Source organism: Athene noctua, chromosome 2 (assembly GCF_965140245.1).
Source record: "Athene noctua chromosome 2, bAthNoc1.hap1.1, whole genome shotgun sequence".
Lineage (NCBI taxonomy): Eukaryota > Metazoa > Chordata > Aves > Strigiformes > Strigidae > Athene > Athene noctua.
The window spans coordinates 93150512-93169021 of record NC_134038.1 but is presented as its reverse complement, the minus strand read 5'-3'; the positions used below and the strand labels follow the sequence as shown (position 1 = coordinate 93169021).

Below are 18510 nucleotides of genomic sequence, written 5' to 3'. Positions count from 1 at the left end.
GACACCAGAAGTTACCACAACAGAGGATTCTTAAAATCTCCCATTGCGACTCGTGTTAGACTGTTTATAGAGAAGGTGCTTTGCTGAAATAAAACAAATTAATTTGGAATCTGCCTCAAATTTCCACAGTGTCTCTGAATTCCATCGATGCCATCCACAGAGGTCTTTCTGCTGTGTAAGTGACCTGTGAACTCAGCCTCATGCCTCGGAGCTGTTGGCTGAAGCGTGGAGTTGTGAAGCTTTAATAGTGACATTTCTTGGGGTCTGAACTGCACTGCTGCTTTGGGCAGTGGAAGGCATCATCTCACAGGGAGTTGCAACCAGGGATTTGCGAGGACTTCTGAGGAAAGAAGACACCCAGTGGAAACCAGTGATAGCAGCAAGGTGTTGAGCCCTTCAAACACCTCCATTTCAGGAAAGGGGTTTTGGGACAGCTAGAGATGTGGACAGGCAGCTGCGGGCTTTTCAAAATTACTTTTAGGGGCTTGATTCACTTCTGAAAATGCATTTTCTGATGTCATTTGTTGAGGGCTTCAGCATAAGCTTTGCTGAGTTTCTGAAGAGCCATGGTCCAAGTGTTCACTCAAGAAAACAGCTGGACTGGTGGGGAAGGAGCTTGCTCGCTGCTGCGCTCCTGCACAGCGGTGAGTCTGTGCTGGCTGCGGGCCCAGCTAGCAAGCGCTCTTCGCCCTGTGCTTGGGCTGCAGTCAGCGTGCGGGGGGACCTGACCTTCACCCCCCCACCGGGATCTGCCACCACAAGCACATTCCCACCAGAGCAGTGGGCAGATGGGTGGCCAGTGCAACCAGGGCAGCCCTCTCAGCCCAAGTGGGAGCAGTGCAAGAGTGGGTGCCCACCGCTCCTCTTAGGCAGGTTCCTCTTCTGCACAGAGGAACCACCCCAGTGGCAGTGCCTGAGGGGATTTTGTGGTCTCCAGCACGGGGAGAGCCCCTGAATGAGTGGCCCCTGAATGAGCCTCTGCTGCCAGACATATTTCTTCTGGCATATTTCCAACAGGTCACTGGCTTAGAGCCTGGGCTCGCCTGGTGCTTCTTTAGGGAGGCAGGAGAACCTTTGCACTCAGGAGAGCAAGGACAACCTTTCTGAAGGAAGGGAGATGTAAACTCCTGAGTGCAAGAGCTTTTAATATATGTGCCCTTTGGCTCTGCACTGCACCCTTCCATAGTGACCCATTCCAGAGAGCCCCCCGCCGCTGGTCCGAGTTGAGATCTCTCTTTGATTTTCTGCTTTGGGTGCAATTCCCAGGTGAGTCAGCTGGGACTTCAGAGGGGTTTGGTGAAAGCAGAAGCCAGCTTTCTATGAGTGAGGGCTTGCGAGCAACTGGTGAGAAACAACAGTCACTTTTCCTGGCATGCTTTAGTCAATGCGACCTTAAGAGTGTGAAAAAACAGGGGGCCTGGTGGTGACTGCCGTGGTTCAACAGCGGCAAGAGTGTTTTCACAAAAGGACTTCAATTCGGTCATCGACTCAGAAAACTTCCACAAAGGCAGCGGGGCTTTTGGGTAAGGTTTGAAGGGTCAGGCACTCACAATGGTGTGGAAATCATTAGAAAAGATGAACAGGCTGTGAGGTGCTGTAAGTGTTCAGATCACCAGCAAGGCTAGTTAGGGAGGAATTGTCTCTTAGCATATGCAAAAAGCACCCAACGAAAGTTCACTGGCGCGCTGCTGCTGCAGTATTTAATGCAGACACCACAGTTGTGTTATTGATCAGAGTTTTCTACTTTACAGACTGAAGTGGTGGTCCTAAATTTTTTTGCCATCTTAAATGGAAGTGGCTGATGTCCAGAAACCCTGAGCAAAGATGTTAGCAAAGCTAATGAGATTACCATGTCTTACTCATGGAAAGACTTATTTGCAAAGGTCGAAGGTGCATGTAGGGGTCTTTCTTTAAGCATCCCCCCTAACATTTAGGCAACTGGAAATAGTTTTCTAATAGAGTTCTTGCTGCACAAAGACAGCAGCCTACCACCCAGCAGCTAGTTTTCTGCATATGTATTGTCTGGGGTTTTTGTGATTGACTTTGTCTTCTCTTAAAAGGTTTCTTAATGTGTATCTGACCTACCTCTCTAGCTATACATGGATGTCTTTGGACAAGAACAACTGGGTTTTTTTCAAAATATTATCCAGCGTTTGAGAAAAATGTTTTTTTTCCCCCTGAAGGGTTTGACCTAATATGGATGAAATCTGAATGTTTCAAATCTGCATGTTTCACACTGGCCCAGAATTCGCCGTCTTAAAAGGTGCAAAAGAGAGAAGGCACTAGAAGTGTTCATTTTATAGTGATATATTTCAAGATGGTTTTATACTTAATGAAATTACAGTTGGCGCCCTGAGTACCACACAGTCTTGCCCCTAGGACTTGAAATTGGATTTTTAGAAAGCTTTTCAGATGCGTTTTGGTAAAGCTGTGGTTGCTCGTTTTAATTTATGGTGGTAGTCACCTCCAATCTCCAAGATGTATTTTAACGTTTTGAAGGTGCCTTAACTCGTGACTGAAGAGATTTCAGATGGGCCCTGCCAATTCTTTTTTTAGAGGATGGATAGTGTGTTATAAACCCGGTATCTAAAAATGCCCACACTTCTCACTTCTCCCTCAAAACGTGGCGATAATTACATTTAAATTTCAGAAGATGGCGTTGAAGATTTGCAATTAATATCCTAAACGCTGCCTGTACCCTCCACAGCGGCGGCCTGCCAGCACTGAGCTTGATGACTGTTTTTTTGATCTGATACGTTACAGCAGAAAGGATGTGGATGTGTGTTGGAGACGTTAAAACAGAACAACAACAAGAAAAGTGTCGTGGCATGAAACACGTGTTTGAAACCCGAAAGGCGGTAAGAAAGACTTTCATGCAAGCCCGGACCTCGGTCCTTCATCCCCCCACCCCCCCCGGCTCCCGCCACACTGGGGCAGGGGACTGTGCGAGCAGGCGAGCGGGTGTGTCACCCACCACCCAGCCCCGGCTCTGGTGCCGGTACTTCGGACGGGCTTTCCCGGAGCAGCACCCCCGGAGCTCAGCGGGGCGGGAGCCGCTCCCGGCCGGGGCTGGCGACTGCCCCGGCTCCGGCTCCGGCTGCCGCCGCCCCATCGAGGCTCGCTGTCCCCGCCTTGTCCCCCAGGTCCCACCTTACGGGCTGCAAAGCCCGGGGAGAGCCCGACCCCCCGAGCCCACCGGCTCGCCCTCGCCTCCGAGGGGAGTTTCTCATCCCCCTCCGCGATCCCGGCTCGGCGGCCCGGGCAAAGCCGGGATGGGTGCAGGGGGTTCGGGCAGCGGGTACCGGCCCCGGGCGCGGCGGGGGGGTGTGTGCGTGAGGGGGTGGGAGGATGCCCCCGCCGTCTCCCCGAGCCGCCCGGGGGCCCGGCCGGCGCCGTCTCGAACGTTTCTGGTGGGTGTAGCTAGCTGGGTCTTTTACAGTAAAAGCCGCCTGGCTCTCATAGGTAGGAGTTTCCCCATGCTATTTATGTATATGTGTCTGTCTGTATAGATTTAAAAAAAAACCCAACGCGGACGCAGGGAGGCCGCCGGGCTGCGCGCCCCCCCCGCCCCGCGGCGTGTGTTTACCAGCAACGGGCATGTGTCACAGCCTCAGATGTTTTCCAGCTCGCAAAGTCCCCGCTCCCCTCCGCCGGCTCCACCTCCGGGCTGGGACGCGCCTCCCCCCCCGCCCGGGCACGACGCCCTCCATCATATAAAGAAACTTCCCGGTGCCGCCGGCCCAGTCGCTGTGCGCCCCGTCTCAGCAGCCGCCCCGGCAGCCGGCGGCCCCTGCCCGCTCCCAGCGCCGCGACAGAGGTAAGCGGCGACGGCGGCGGAGCCCCCGGGTCGCCTCCCCCGCCCCCCCCGAGCCCCCCCGAGCCGCAGCCTCCTCCCGCCCCCCGGGGCAGAGCGGGACCCGACGGGCCGGGGAGGGCGACGGGGGTGGGTGGTGCGGGCACCTCGGCTTTCCCCGACTGGTGCTATCGACACTTGAGCGAGCCGTTTGGCCCGGGATTTTTTTTTTTTTAAATTTTTTTTTTTTTTTCTTTTTTCCCCCCTATTTTGCCCCCGGCCCTGGGGAGGGTCGCGGGAATGGGTGGGGGGATCCGCTAAGGGAGGGAAAAGGGGAGGAAAAGACTTTTTGGGGGTCTTTGCGTGGACTTCGGTGGGAGAGCCACGGCCCCCGGGGAGAAGCTGGAGGACCGGTCTTGGTGTCCGGGGGGTGCTGCCGCCTGAGGAGGGGTGTGAGGGGTGCGGAGCTGCCCGCCTGCCCACAGCAGTGTGCACCTGCCTGACAAGGGTCTCGGAAAGTCTCCCTGTGTAGAGAGGCAAATACTGTAGGTGCAGATTGACTTTTTTATTAGATGTAAGGAGGGGCGGGGAACCCGCCTTTGGGCATTCAAGCACTTTTTCAGATCGACCTGACGCCAGGTGCCCGTCACTGGTGTTGGTGTCCCCCACCTTGTTGGGACCTTTCAGTGGGGTGCCCGTCACTGCAGAGCCGCTCCGCTCCCGGTGCCTGCGTGCACCTCTGCGTGTAGCTGGGGCTCTCTGCAAGCTCCCACGTCCCCAGGGACAGTGCCCTTATGCCAGGTTCCGTGGGTTGGTGTCTTTCCACTTTTAGGTATTTGCAATGTATAGATTTGAATGTTACTATATCTGCGTGTTGGGAGCAGTTGGAGGGGTAGATATGTATAGGACATCATGTGTTCAAATGTGTCTTGCTTAAGTGAGCTTGTGAAAACTACTTTGATGTTATAGTTAGATGCTGTCTGTATAAATCATAACTGCATGTGAAGCCCTCCAAACTGCGTGCGTGTGTCTAACGTTACATATATGCACTGTCAGATGCAGATACATTTTAATGAAATAGTTTTTCTTTTTTTGGTTAAAAAAGTAAAAACCCAGTTGAACTCTGAGAAGGACGGGGTTTATGCCACTTGCAATGAAAATTTCAACAACCCATGTACGTTCATGCAAAACAGTGTCGGGACAGGGGGGAAGTCTGTCAAAGTCTGCAGCGCTAGCGGTGCCTTGGGAGGGCGATGGGGGGCTGTGCCCAGTTTCCTGAAGCTCTGTACCGTGTTTCCCAGGCTCCCCAGGGCCCCCCTGCACGCTGTAGCTGCTGTTTGGCATGATAGGTGTGACACTGGGGACTGGGGACTGCTGGCAGGGCTCTACATGGTGATTTCAGCTGACACATGACCTGTGGGGTTTTTTCTCCCCCATCCTGCTCCTGTCCCTCTCCTCCACAGCCCCCCAGAGAGATAGTGCTTGGGTGTGTGCAGAAAGGTGGGCTTGGTGAGGCACCCCAAAACCCCCCACCCAACCCGTGACACGAGTGGCATGAACTTGGAGCCGGGCGAGTGCGGGATGAACTCAGTGAGCTGTGGCAACGGGAAACTCCGCCAGTGGCTGATCGACCAGATAGACAGTGGCAAGTACCCGGGGCTGGTGTGGGAGAACGACGAGAAGAGCATCTTCCGCATCCCCTGGAAGCATGCCGGCAAGCAGGACTACAACCGTGAGGAGGATGCTGCTCTCTTCAAGGTAGGGCTCAATCCGGGGTTGGGGTTGTGGGACACAGCCAGGGCAGGAGGGATGCTCAAAGGCTCTGCGGTGGCCCCTTGCCATCCTATCCTCGCCGCCCACCTCTTCAGGCTAGCTCTGCTGGGTGCCCGCTGCCACCGACTGCCCGCCCGGTGGCCCTGGCTGTGCCCTGGTGTCCCCTGCGTTTGCAGGATGAGGCTGCCCACCCTTTCCCTCTTCTCTGTGTGGAGCTAAATGCTTGTGGGACTGCAGCACATCTATTTCCACATTCATCTTGGATCCTTTTCTCCCTTTCCTTCTGCCTGCTAAACTGTTTTTCCTACCTTACTATGCTGCTTTTTTCTCAGCCTAAACCTGTAGGGAGTAAATTCATGCACATATAAGCACACATATACATGCTGTTTCAAGCATTGTGGACTTGTACCTTGTAGTTGATTTTTTTTTTTTTCCCCCCTTGTTCTTTTGATCATCTGAAATATTTCCAGGCTTGGGCTCTTTTTAAAGGAAAGTTCAGAGAGGGCATTGATAAACCAGATCCCCCTACCTGGAAGACAAGATTAAGGTGTGCTTTGAACAAGAGCAATGACTTTGAAGAACTGGTGGAGAGAAGCCAGCTGGACATCTCAGATCCCTATAAAGTGTACAGAATAGTGCCAGAAGGAGCTAAAAAAGGTAAAGCATCTCAAATTCCCTGTGTAACAGAGTGTGAATATGTCTCGTTGTAAGCATATGAGGACTGAAGCGTGCTTTTCTGGAATGGCCCTGCAGACTTTTAAAGTCTTTTAAGGAGCCACAAAGCAAGGCTCAAGTGCAGCTTGTTCCGATGACTTAAGAGGCTGCGTCTGTGAGAGGACTGCTGGCGGTTGAGTCGGAGCGTTGAAAGGGAGCCCTTGCAGAAGATGCAGACAGGGCCCTGCACATTGCTGGAGGAATTACTCTTCTAGCTGGAGCCTTCCTGCCAGTTCTGTGTAGCGAGAGCCAAGCAAGCAGCTCAAGGGACAGGCACTCATACAAAAAATATTGCTTGCTGGATCTAGGTTTTGAGTTCAGGGAAGAGCAGAAGTGTTTTGAGCTGGACAGTAGGTAACTGCTGTGGGGGGAAGAGCTGGGAACAAGGGATGCCTAGCCCGCAGCCTGCTGGGCAGAGGCTGGAGGCAGTGCCAGCTGCCCAAGAAGCCCCTGGTGCCAGGCAGGGCTTGCAGGAAGCAGAGGCTTGGCAGTGTCTGGGGGGGCATCGCGACGCGCTGGTTACGGCTGGGCAGCACTTTCCTCTGGGGTACCGGGAAGCCCAGTGGGACAGACTGCCTCTTGGAGCTGCCTGCAAGGGAGGGCTAGGAATCCTGTCCCAAACAGGTGCTGGAGGGCATTTTAGTCCTTTGTTTGTTCAAAGGCAGGTTGTATGGATTTGTCTTCAATGTGCCAATTTCAGATTTCCTTAAGGTGTGGTTGACATAATTTATTTTCCTCCCTCTGGTGAACTTAGGTGCAAAACAGATCAGCATGGAGGAGCAACCATTAATGATGAACCATCCCTTTCCAATAACGTCTCCTTACACTTCGCTACCATCTCAGGTGTGACATTAGTTACGCATTTCACTTGGTGGTTGTACGTTGAGCAGCACCATTTCTGTGCTATGTGCTATGTCTGTCTTTGCTGGTGTGGTTCTCTAGTTCTCACTGGGAAGAAACTTTATTATGAAAACTGAGAAATTGAGAAGCAACTTTTCTAATGTCATATGAGGCACAGGGCAGTTGATTTCCCTTGGTATTGTTTATCCTTGAGTAATAGCTCTTTGCTGTTGGACGATAGATATTAGTGCACTGCCATTCTGTTGACGCCAGAATGTAAGCACCCAGTGAAGCCTTGCTCTTCCGAGCAGACATTTACCAGCAATGCTTTGACTGCCTTTTGTTATTCCACCCTGCTTATTATTTACACCAGTGGTGAAAAGTTCATTTGAAAGCCTCACTGGTGGTGGTGGCGAAGTGCCATTTGTGTAGCCTGGGCAATGCTTAGACCTCCGCGGGCCTTGGCAGAGCAAATCAAGGAGCTGAAATGTGAAAGCTGATGCAACGCATAGCATCAGTTTTGACAGCTGCTGAGTAAAAGAATATCTCATTAAATTGAATAGGTACCAAACTACATGGTGCCCCACGAACGGAACTGGAGGGAGTTTGCCCCGGAGCAGCCACATCCTGACATCCCCTACCAGTGTGCCAGCGTCCCCTTCGCAGCTCGCAGTCATCACTGGCAAGGGCCTGGCTGTGAAAATGGTAAGATGCTCCCATTTAGGGTTGCTTGCTGAGGTTGGTCACCTAGAACGACCACAGATTTCAGGTTTCTTATTTGTGGCTTTGATTGGAATTAAAAGAAGTGGCTGGAGAGGAGTCCTGGGCTCCCCTCAAAGAGAGCCATGGGGCCAAGGCAAGAGCCTTTGTCCTGTCTCTTGCTTTCACTGCCACCATATGTGTGGTGTGTGGGCTGTGCAGTCCTCTGAGGTGATACAGTTCAGCCCCCAAAAGTTCTCAGCTGTCTCAAAAGCCTTGAGCAGTAAGAAGGAAACCAACCCCCCTCAAAAAGCCCAAATGAGAACATGTGTTCTTTAGTTTTGCTTTCTGGTTTTGGACCTTTGAGGCACACATTAGTGAGGTTTTCCCTCCAGCCTTGTGGACTAAAATGGCATTATTCTCCTGAGAGGAAAGCTGAAATTATTACTTTATGTTAGTGCTGTGGCAGTGGGACAACTTGTCGTGGATTGAGTCTCTCTTGGGCTGGTGCAGCAGGAATAGAATAAAGGGATGTTCTCTTCCCTGAAATTCTCTCAGTACCAGGGCCTAACATAACCATGGCTTTCCAACTTCTGCAGCCTTAGGAAAAAGCCTGAATTGTGAAAACTGGCAATGCTGAAGCCCACAGAAGATAAAAGATGAGAGAAAGGGAACTGCGTACTGTAGACTCTTGCAGGATAACTCACCTGAGGATGCAGGGTTTTACTTTGTGAGGAAAAGCAGCTGATTCAAAAGGGCAGGAGGGGCTGGGAAGCAAGGAAGGACATAGAGCAGGTACTACATTTTCAGAGGACAGCTCTCTAGAGGTTTTGGTGCAGAGAAATCTTTGAGTCTGTTAGAAAGTAAATGCTCAGTGCACTGCAACTTTTGCTGGCAGTATATTGGAATTATTAGGCAGAATCCTTTATTTTTAGTTGAGCTATTTACTAATAAAAACCAAGGTAGCAAGCTGTATGAATTCTGCCCTGAAGTACATCCTTTGCAGCAGTTAAACACAAGTTCACACGCTTTGCTGAATTTGGAAACAGTTGTTAGTGGCTGGTATTGGGTTTCTCACTGGACTCTGAAACATGGCAAGAGATGTGGGTGTTTTGTGTCTGCATCACTCCAGCTTCTGATCGTGGTGGGTTCTGCTGCTGGGAAAGGTAGTGTGCGCTTGTCTGCAAGTCACTTGCATCATTCTCCAAAGACTTTTATTGACATTAAGAAACAGGAAAACACCAATTGCCCGTGTTACAATCCATTTACTGAAAAGCATCTCTTGGAACAGTCTAATACTAGCAGGCAATAAAACCCTAATAATCTCCTGCTGCACAATTTTCTTTACCTACTTTTAAAACAGTGTTAATTCCAGCTTTATTGTTATACCCCATCTTTAGTAAAATGCCTTACACAAAATGGATTGTTTTATGCAGGAAACTTTTAAGAGCACTTTAGTCTAGTTAAAAATGTAAATTATTTCTGTAATAGAATAACATGTTAAGTGAAGAAAAAGGAATAGGGGGAATACTGAAATGTTCAGGGAGTAAGTATTTTGTGCAGGCCTAAATAAAAATACAGTCCAAATAACATCTGGAGAGACTGGTGGAGTTGGCATACCTGGAAAAAGTGGGAAATAGGACCTTTTTAAGGAGGAGGAAGGAGAGAGTTCCTGGTGGGGCCCAGAAAACCTTGCTTTTGCATCGCTGTGATCTCTGCCTGAGCTTTTCTTTTAGGATTTAGGCAGCTGTTGCTGACTTTTGTTTGTGAAAACAGGTTGTCAGGTGACAGGAACCTTTTATGCTTGTGCCCCTCCTGAGTCCCAGACTCCTGGCATCCCGATTGAGCCAAGCATAAGGTCTGGTGAAGCCCTCGCCCTGTCAGGTAAGGTCCGTAACCCCCCCGGGCTTTCTGGGGAGCTTGACAAGAGACTCTCACTTCTGACACCATCTCTCCTTTCTAATGAAAAGAAAAAAGAAGAAAAGAAAAAGAAAATATTTTAATGAATCGGTTTGGTGTATGGGCTTAAGCCTCTGTTTTCCAGGATACTTAAGCACTTGTAGCCCCAGCTCCAAGGGAGGGAGACGGTTAAAGTTAGTGGAAGTGCTTTGCTGGCTCGTGGTGTTAGTGCTGGGTTGCTTCGGTGAGCCACCAAATCGGGCCTTCCCAGGGGAACTTGGAAATTTTGGAGGGTCAGTGACTTTTAGCTTGGTTTTTCATTTGAGAGGACCCCCCAAAAAAACTTGTGTTACCTGGGTACCTTCTGTGCTCCTGCTGGTGCCATCTGGCTTTGCTCTGCTTTGTTATTCCTGGTGAAAAAAAGCATTTGGGAAAGAAAAGGGAAGTTATTTCAGCCAGGTTTGCAGATGTCTGGATGCTGGGGGACTTGCGGAATAACTCTGGGAAAAGGCATGGAAATGTGCTTTTTACAGAAATAATGGCTAAACCTATAATGTGATGCTCAGCAGGTCTCTCGGGCGGGATTGTTCTCCTGAATCAGGGTCTGTATGTATGTATATATGTGTGTGTGTTTGTGTATATGTATATATAAAAATGTATATTATACACACACACATATATATATATTTAGTGCTGTGTGAGTTCTTAGGGATCAGCCAAGCTGACTGAATGGCCATTTGAAAGTAAGGCTGGGGATTTTGGGTGCAGCCCTATTGGAGCTGGAGCCAGCAGTTGCTTCTCTTCAGGCAGCTGAGTGCAAGTTTGCAGGTCCCCTGTGCAGAAACCTCTTTTATGCAAAATGTGAGGAGAAACACAGCTACTCCCTGATTAAATCTGAGGAAGTGTACTGAGCCGGAGGGTCTAATTGTGACACGGACTTGGAAAATGTGATGAACAACAACTTTAAGTGTGCAGACTTTTCCTTTTAAACGGAAATGTGAAGTTTGCGGGATGTTAATTCCTGCCCAATTCCCACATCAGTAGCTCTTGTAATAAAATGAGAGAGCATTAATGCTACCATGCCCCTAAAGTTTTAGTATTTATATTCTTTATATGATTTTTGCTAATGTGAGCCTGTCTTCTGTGTGGTATTGACCACCAGGCTCTGAAATCTCATGCAAACTTGTCTCTTGGTCTTAGTATAGATCTGGAACATAAAACATTCATGCCATGTATCACAGTTGATTTTTTTTTTTTTTTTCTCCCCTCCTCCTTGTAGATTGTCGACTCCACATCTGCTTATATTACCGTGAAATACTGGTAAAGGAAGTGACAACTTCTAGTCCTGAAGGTTGTAGGATATCCCATGGCCAAAGTTACGAGGTTAGCAGCTTGGAGCAAGTTATCTTCCCTTATCCAGAAGATAATGGCCAGAGGAAGAACATAGAAAAGCTACTGAACCACCTGGAACGAGGAGTAATACTGTGGATGGCACCCGATGGCCTCTATGCTAAGAGACTTTGCCAAAGCAGGATCTACTGGGACGGGCCTCTGGCGCTCTGCAGTGACCGACCCAACAAGCTGGAGCGGGACCAAACATGCAAACTCTTTGATACTCAGCAGTTTTTAGCAGGTAATTTCTGCTATGGCTTTGATATTGTTTCTGGGTCTCTCTCCACATCAGCTTCACGGGAGTGCTCTTTTCACATTACCTTATGAATTACTGTAAGAATTACCCCTCAATTCTTCTGAGCAAGCACAGTCAAAGGGTGGTTGGTTCCTGAATAAACTCTGCTCTCTGTGCACGTTTAGTGTCCCTGCACAAACTAGCAGGAGTGAACTGATGCTCAGCTGGTGACACTCAAAACCCCACATCTCTTTAAGAAGCATAAGGAGGAACCTAACAAAACAGCCTTCCCACAAATTGAGTGACAGAGGAAAGTGGATCCTGATCTTGGATCTGCTAGTTTAAGTCCTAGGTGGGTCTGTGGTCTGCATGCACGCTGCTCTCAACTTGGCCCAGAGCAAGCCTGAGATCTTGCTCAGTATAAACAAATACCAGCAGTAGAAAGCCTTCTTTTCAGTCTGTGCCAGTGTTTAAAAGATATCTTGGGGGTAGAAAAGATTCCACAAACTCTAGAGTTTCAGCATTGCCTAATACTCTAAGGAAGAAGGTGCATTACCTCTCCAGAGCTCTGTGGGAGGGTGTCGTTTCTCACAGGGAGGTACAGAGTGGACGAAGCCACACTTGAGGACAGTGCCACCTTCTTCCAGCCCATGGAAGGAAGGGGCAGAGCCTCAACTCCGCTTCCCAGCACTTCTGGGCAGTTAGAGGGAGGAAAGCTGTCCCCCCAGAGAAATGGGTTGGAACCAGTCATTGTCCCAGAGGACAGCTTGGGCAGCAGGAATACACATTGGCCCTTTTTTGAGTTGTGTGGCATCGCTATAGGTGAACTGTGTGCTGATGGTTTGGTGTGTTTCCCCATTAGAAAAAGGGCAGCATCACTGGCATGACTCTCTAAGGAGAATAACGCCTTAGAAAATTAAAAAAACCCCATCAAATCCAAACCAACAGCTTTAGCATACTTTATATTCCAGGGTTGATGCACCATCCTAGCAAGATGGTCAAGCAAGAAATGCATTTGAAGAGAGAATCTCATATGGATGTGAGAATTGACAGTTAGAAAGGGGAATTTGAGGTCAGGGTATTGGCTTGGGCTTCAATCACATGCTAATTTAAAGGCGTATAATTTTGCCTCTGATGATGGTTTTGGAAATCCCTTTCCCTTTTGTCAGGTGGTTTTTTAGATGTGCTCTGGGTTCTTCCAAACGGTTGACAGGACATCTCTTTTTAGATGCCTAACCCCAAAGATAAGCTCAAGCAATAGTTATTTTTCCCCCCTCCTGAATTACTTATGCACCAATGCCTGTGCAAACCCAAGCATGTGGTTGAAGTCTGTGGTGTGTGCAAAGTGAGTTTTTGCATGTGCTGATGCTCAGCTAGGTTTGTAAGTGACTTGCCATGGGTGTATCATATTTGCATGTTAATTGAATGTACTGAGGTCCCAGACTGCAGGCAACCTTAGGGATTCCCCCCTTAGGAACCTGAGCCTTCCTTGGGAAGAGAGGCAGGAGATCTCTACCAGGAAGGGAAATCTTGAACACCTGAGAAAGGGAGAGATGCAGAACTCCTATGGACCACAGCTGTTAGGAGCCTATTGAGGAGCTGGACCCTGCAGTGCAAACTGCACTGGAGCATCAAGGCCTGTGTTGAGCAGCCTGTACTGTTGAGAAGCCTAAAATGGCAATAGACCAGAAAGTAGGTGGGTGGCCTCTGGGGTCTCCTGTGTAATAAATGCAGTAAGTTGGGCTGGGTGGAAATTAGGAGGATAGAGGAAGAGAACTGGGGAATGTGAGGGTGGCAGCCAGAGGAGGATGGGCTTGACGGATGGAGGGATGGCTGAAGCCGGAGTAGCAGGAGATGGGGAAGGTTTGGGGAGATACGTGGGGAGCCCTGTGGTGTTGGAAGTGCTTGAGCCTGGAAAGGGAAATGGAGCAAGTGGGGGTTTTTAGAGTAGCGCAAGGCTGACCTCAAGCCCTGATTATCCTGCTGGTGGGAAAGAAAGGGCTTTCTCCTCCAGGTCCATGCCATGGGCTGCTGTGTGGCACTCCCACAGGTATTCAGGATTTGGAGAATTGCTGAGGCCAAGTAAAATGGGGTGACACAGCAAGTTCCTCATTAGCACAGCACTATGGCTGGACTGGTCTTGAGTGAATTGTCCTGCCCTGTCCTGTGCCAGCACAGAGGGAAGGAGGGTTCCATGGAAAATCTCTCTTTTCTCCTGGCATATCTCCAGAAAGTTCACAGAACTTTTAGGGGGTTTTCGGGGAGACCCTGGGGAGAACTATGAAAACTCTTTGTTTTAAGTGAGCTGCCCTTTGGTTTACTCTTAAAACTGACCCTCCTAGTAAGACCAGTTGTGGTAGCCACTGAATTCACACGTTGGTTTGAAAAGGTTGCAGTTAGAGTAGAAATGGCAGGGGTGTATTCTGGGAAAAAGACGCATTTGTCATTCCAAGGTCAAAGACTCTCCTTTTCCTGTATAGCAGGGGGTACTTCATTATAAGACATTGGTTTTAATATTAATTTTAAATTTTTCCGGAAAGCATGCATAGAGTTATGAATTAAAATGAAATCTTTACCAATCTACTGTGTAGGAATACTGCACATAATGCAGACATCAATGAGCATATTGCGTTAGATGGTTTTTTCTCTTTTCTGGAAGGAAATGCAGTGTCTACAACACAACATAGTGATTTTGATCCAAGTGGAAGTTTCTTATAAAGGCCTCCCCTTCTATCTTTTGAAGGGGACACTTTGACTCTTGGAATAATTATATAATTTGATCTTTTCCCCTCTGTGCAAGACTGTGGGTTAGTGAAGAGAGTGCAGGAGGGCAGAAGACACAGGCTCTTTTGCTGGCTCAGTGCATGGCTTAAATGAGGTCCGTCACCTTGTCTTGCCTCCTGTTGCCTCCCCATCCCCCACTAGGCACAGTGATGACTGTGTAGCTGAGGCTGAATTTTGTACCTTGCAATACTTTGAGTCTTTGGCTCTGCTCAGCCATAAGTTTCAGCGCTGTTGTCTGATTTCTGCTTGAGTGGGTCCCAACTACTGTCAGAGTCTGCTCCAGGAGGTTCTGTTGTCAAGGCCCAATAGAAATACTAATTGAAAGATATCGCAATTCGTGCATGTGAAATGACTTGTGAGGCAAGGCAAATGGAAAAATTGCAGTGTTATAACTAGTTCCCTCTGATCTGTGGAAAAGTCTCCAAACTCAGTGTCTTGCCTCTCATCTTTTTCTTGTCTCTTTCATCCTCCCCTGGCATTACTTCATCTTCTCCCACTGTGCTCCAGGGCCATCCATTTGGAGCTCAGCCATCCACGAAGTCTTTCTTACTGATCTGAACTGGTTTTGTCCGAGATAGAGTTAATTTTCTTCATAGCAGCCCATGTGGTGCTATGGTTTGTATTTGTAATCAAAACAGTGCTGATAACATAGGGGTGTTTTAGCTAATGCTGAACAGTGCTTGCACAGCATCAAAACTCTCTCCTTTCTCACTCTGCCCCCACAGCAAGTAGGCCAGGATGGACAAAAGGTTGGGAGGGGATGCATCTGAGACAGATAACCCCAGTTTACTAAAGGGATATTCCCTGTTATATGACCTCATGGTCAGCAGTAAAACTGTCAGGGGGGGGAGTTTGCCAGAGGTTGCTGTTGCCTGGGGACTGGCTGAGCATTGGCTGGCTGGTGGTGAGCGTTTGCTTTTTTCCATCACTTGTTTTCCTTTCTTTTGTCTTTTTTTTTTTTTTTAAATTATTTTTACCTATTAAACTGTTTTTATCTCAACCCACAAGTTTTCTCACTTTTGCCCTTCTGATTTGGCCCATCCCAGTGGCAGGAGTGAGTGAGTGGCTGAGTGGTGCTTGCCTGCCTGCCGAGATTAACCCTCAACATGGCCCTTTCTCTCTTTCCAGAGCTGCAAGCTTTTGCTCACCATGGACGTCCACTGCCGAGATACCAGGTTGCTCTGTGCTTTGGGGAGGAATTTCCGGATCCACAGAGGCAGAGGAAACTAATTACAGCCCACGTAAGTAGGCTACCTTACCTAAAAGAAACATACTCCTTGGAGGATGTGAATCTGACAGTGAGGCTTTTCTACCTTGTGAGGGAGGTAATAAATTATTGAGAATGCAGCACCATCCAGACCAGGGTTGAATCCCTAGATCTGCCAAAGACTGACTGGTAGCCCTCAGCAGGGCAGAGCACCAGATTTCCCTCTCTGTAGAGCATAAGTGTCATCCATGATCTCTTGCAAATCCCTTCAAAACCCAAAGCTGAAAGGTACCTGGGAAGAGCTGGGCTGCATTGTTATTGCTGGCCCAGTTGCGCAGCTCCTTGTGCTGCCAGGCTGGTGCAGGACATGGTGCTTTCACAACTGCTGCACCTGAGGGTGTTCCAGAATCCCAGCCCTTAATGGGATGCAGGGGCTGCCTGTGCAGCTTCAGGGTTGAGGTAGCTGGCAAGCTCATGGGCTCTCTGACCACAGTTCGCACACACTCAAAGCTAGTGTTTCGGGATGCTATCTGAGAGAGGGTGATGACGGAGACTGAGACCAGGTACTTTCTAAATTGGCTGTACTGGGCCATAAAACCACAAGAGAGGTGATAATGCACATGTTAGTGGCATGGCTTAGCATATTGCATCTTTGAAGAAAACTGCTGTCTCTTAATTTTTCAAAAGCCCCTTTGGTAGCAGCACGGGTCTCCAGTCAGAGTTTTATCATAAGCTGTGGCCTCCCCTTAGCTGCGTAGCTTTCGTACTGCCACACCGCTGCTTAGCGATTCTCTGGGGTGGAAGGTGGGAAGCTCACAAATCCATCCTGAGCTATGCAATGGCTGGTTAGAGATAGATTTCCATCTCTGTCTCTCCTTAAACTTTTTTCCATCTCCATTTTGGCTTTCCAGCTTTCCATCCCTCCTTCCTAGCATCTCCTCTCCAGCCTCCTTCTCCATCTCCTGTGCTGGCACGTTCTTTGTGAGCCTGTACCCCCTCCTCTTTCCAGATCTTTGCTTCCCCCTTACCAGTTTCTTTGCAACCTGCTCAACCTCGTGGGCTGTCCTGGCTCATGGGCTGGTGGGGCTCCACAATCTCACCAAACAGCTGTGTGCCGGGAGCTGTCTGGCTCACTTGCCCCGCTGCCTTCCCATCTACCCCATGGCAGGCTGGGAGGTGCTCAGCTGCTTCCAAATGCCGATGAGAGGAAAGGGAAGGGGTTTTGGTGGGGGTCTTCCAAGGCAGTGATCCCTTCTGGGTCTCTCCCTTCCCAGAGGCAGGACCCACAGACAGTGTATTTTTTCTCCAAAATGGTGCCCGTATCTTAACGTGGAAGGGCTGCCTGACCTGCAGGAGAGGGTTGTGGAGAAGAGTTATCCAACCTGTCTGTCCTCCGAGAGTAAGGAGAGCTGCAGGTGTTTGTTCTCAGTGTGCAATTTAAAAATTTGCAGTCAAGGCCCAAAGCCCCAAGGGTGAAGAGACAGAAGTGAAGGCAGTGTGAAATCATACAGATCCCTCTTGATGCTTGAACAGATTCCTCATCAGAGCTTGAATGAATAGAAACAAAAGTGACTGTGATGTTAGATTGAAGTCTAATTTCAAACACAGTCATTTGGGACTTATCTCAGTCTACCTGAGAGCTCCAGCATTTCAGGTTAAGTTCTCAAAGTCCTTTACAATGCAGACAAGACTATCAGTGCTTTACGTACACATTTGACCACATCGAGTGGCCATGGACCCATCTGGCCTGAAGGCATCACTCACACCCAGGGGCTGCCTAAGGGGCTTCAATTACTAATACATCATTTCTGTCACTGCCATGTGCCCCTCTAAATGAAGACTGTGGAAGTAAGAGGTGTGTGCAGTTAGCAAGGCACTTGGCAGCAGAACAGGCAAGGCCTAACTTTAAACAAGATTAGTGAAAACACTGAAATAATTTTCCCATTCTGATAAGCAGAATTGTTTTGTCCTGTCTTGTTTTTAACTTAAAACCACCATAAATACCTAAGATGAGGAATGAAATTTTGTCACATGTCTGATTAACATTTTGTCTGTTCTTAAGGTTGAACCCATGTTTGCCAGGCAGCTGTATTACTTTGCTCAACAAAACAGTGGACATCTTCTGAGAGGCTATGACTTACCAGAACTTGTGACTAGTCCAGAGGATTACCACAGATCTATTCGCCATTCCTCTATTCAAGAATAAGATCCTCAGAAAGAGTGTTTTTAAAGGCACTGTAAAGATTATGCAGAGTGGAGGAGCATATCTAAGTCGCAATTTGGAGCTCCACATCACAGCTGGATGTGTTCAGGGGTTCAATGATAGGAAAGTGAACTAGGACAACCATATTGTATGATACAAATGGTGGGTCTTCAACATTTGGATGCTACATCTCACATAGGTTCCACTGTCGCTGAAAATAACTCAAAACTGACGAAATGATTGCTATGTTTACGTCCGCTTAATGTTCTCCTTGGGTTTTGAGGACTGATTCTTACTGAAGACTTAAATCCAGAGTTTACACTGTTACTTTTGCAGGGCTATTTATTTTGGATTACTGATCTCAGGGAAGGTACATAAATTTGCGGTGTTCCCAATCTGAAACTGTAGCTACTGTAGGTAGGTAGCAAATGTAGATGTTTTATTGAGAATAGCTAATACATGTAAGTGGTTATAAATTTAGATTAATAAGTGTGATGCCTATATTCTTGTATAGAATATTTCAGTGTATTTTTTAAAAGCAATGCAATTCTTCAGAGACATATTTTTTTAATGCCTGACTGACATTTGTCCTGACAATGAATTTTGTTGCTGCCACTGTTGTTATTGGATTAGCCCCCATAATAGCAGTTTCTAAGGTGATGCATTTATGGTACTGTGTTAAGACAAGTGACATTCAATTCATATTGCCTGTGGATTTAGTATATAAACCACTAAAATTAGATCTAGAGTCCCGAAGAGCAGCTTTAAAAATAAATTACATTTTTATTATAATTGAAAAATACTATGCGTTATATATCTATGTATGCATTAGAATTAAGTTGGCAGACCTTGAAAATAGCACAGAAATAGTCCTGCTAGCCTTTTTTTGGTAACACACGCATAAGCCAGGTTAAAATAACCACCACCTCTGACTTATACAGAGCCAGCTCTGTTCCTTGTGTGTACTTGCA

General features: G+C 48.2%; 1 protein-coding gene across 1 annotated transcript; it reads left to right on the top strand.

Annotated features, from left to right (window-relative positions):
• The first annotated feature begins 5332 nt into the window (after positions 1-5332).
• On the top strand, positions 5333-17816 carry IRF4 (interferon regulatory factor 4). Its single transcript, XM_074897886.1, has 8 exons — positions 5333-5551; positions 6037-6223; positions 7035-7123; positions 7684-7825; positions 9596-9703; positions 10998-11351; positions 15258-15370; positions 17399-17816. Exons 1-8 carry the CDS (start codon positions 5348-5350, stop codon positions 17540-17542), a joined length of 1341 nt encoding a protein of 446 aa, XP_074753987.1. The 5' UTR covers positions 5333-5347; the 3' UTR covers positions 17543-17816.
• Positions 17817-18510: the final 694 nt, after the last annotated feature.

What these genes read in the sequence shown, in the direction of transcription:
- IRF4 (XM_074897886.1), top strand. Translation starts at nt 5,348, where the DNA reads ATGAACTTGGAGCCGGGCGAGTGCGGGATGAACTCAGTGAGCTGTGGC. An exon ending in AGGGCCTGGCTGTGAAAATG is followed by an intron (nt 7,826 to 9,595) that starts GTAAGATGCTCC and finishes TTGTGAAAACAG; the next exon opens with GTTGTCAGGTGACAGGAACC. An exon ending in GGAAACTAATTACAGCCCAC is followed by an intron (nt 15,371 to 17,398) that starts GTAAGTAGGCTA and finishes TCTGTTCTTAAG; the next exon opens with GTTGAACCCATGTTTGCCAG.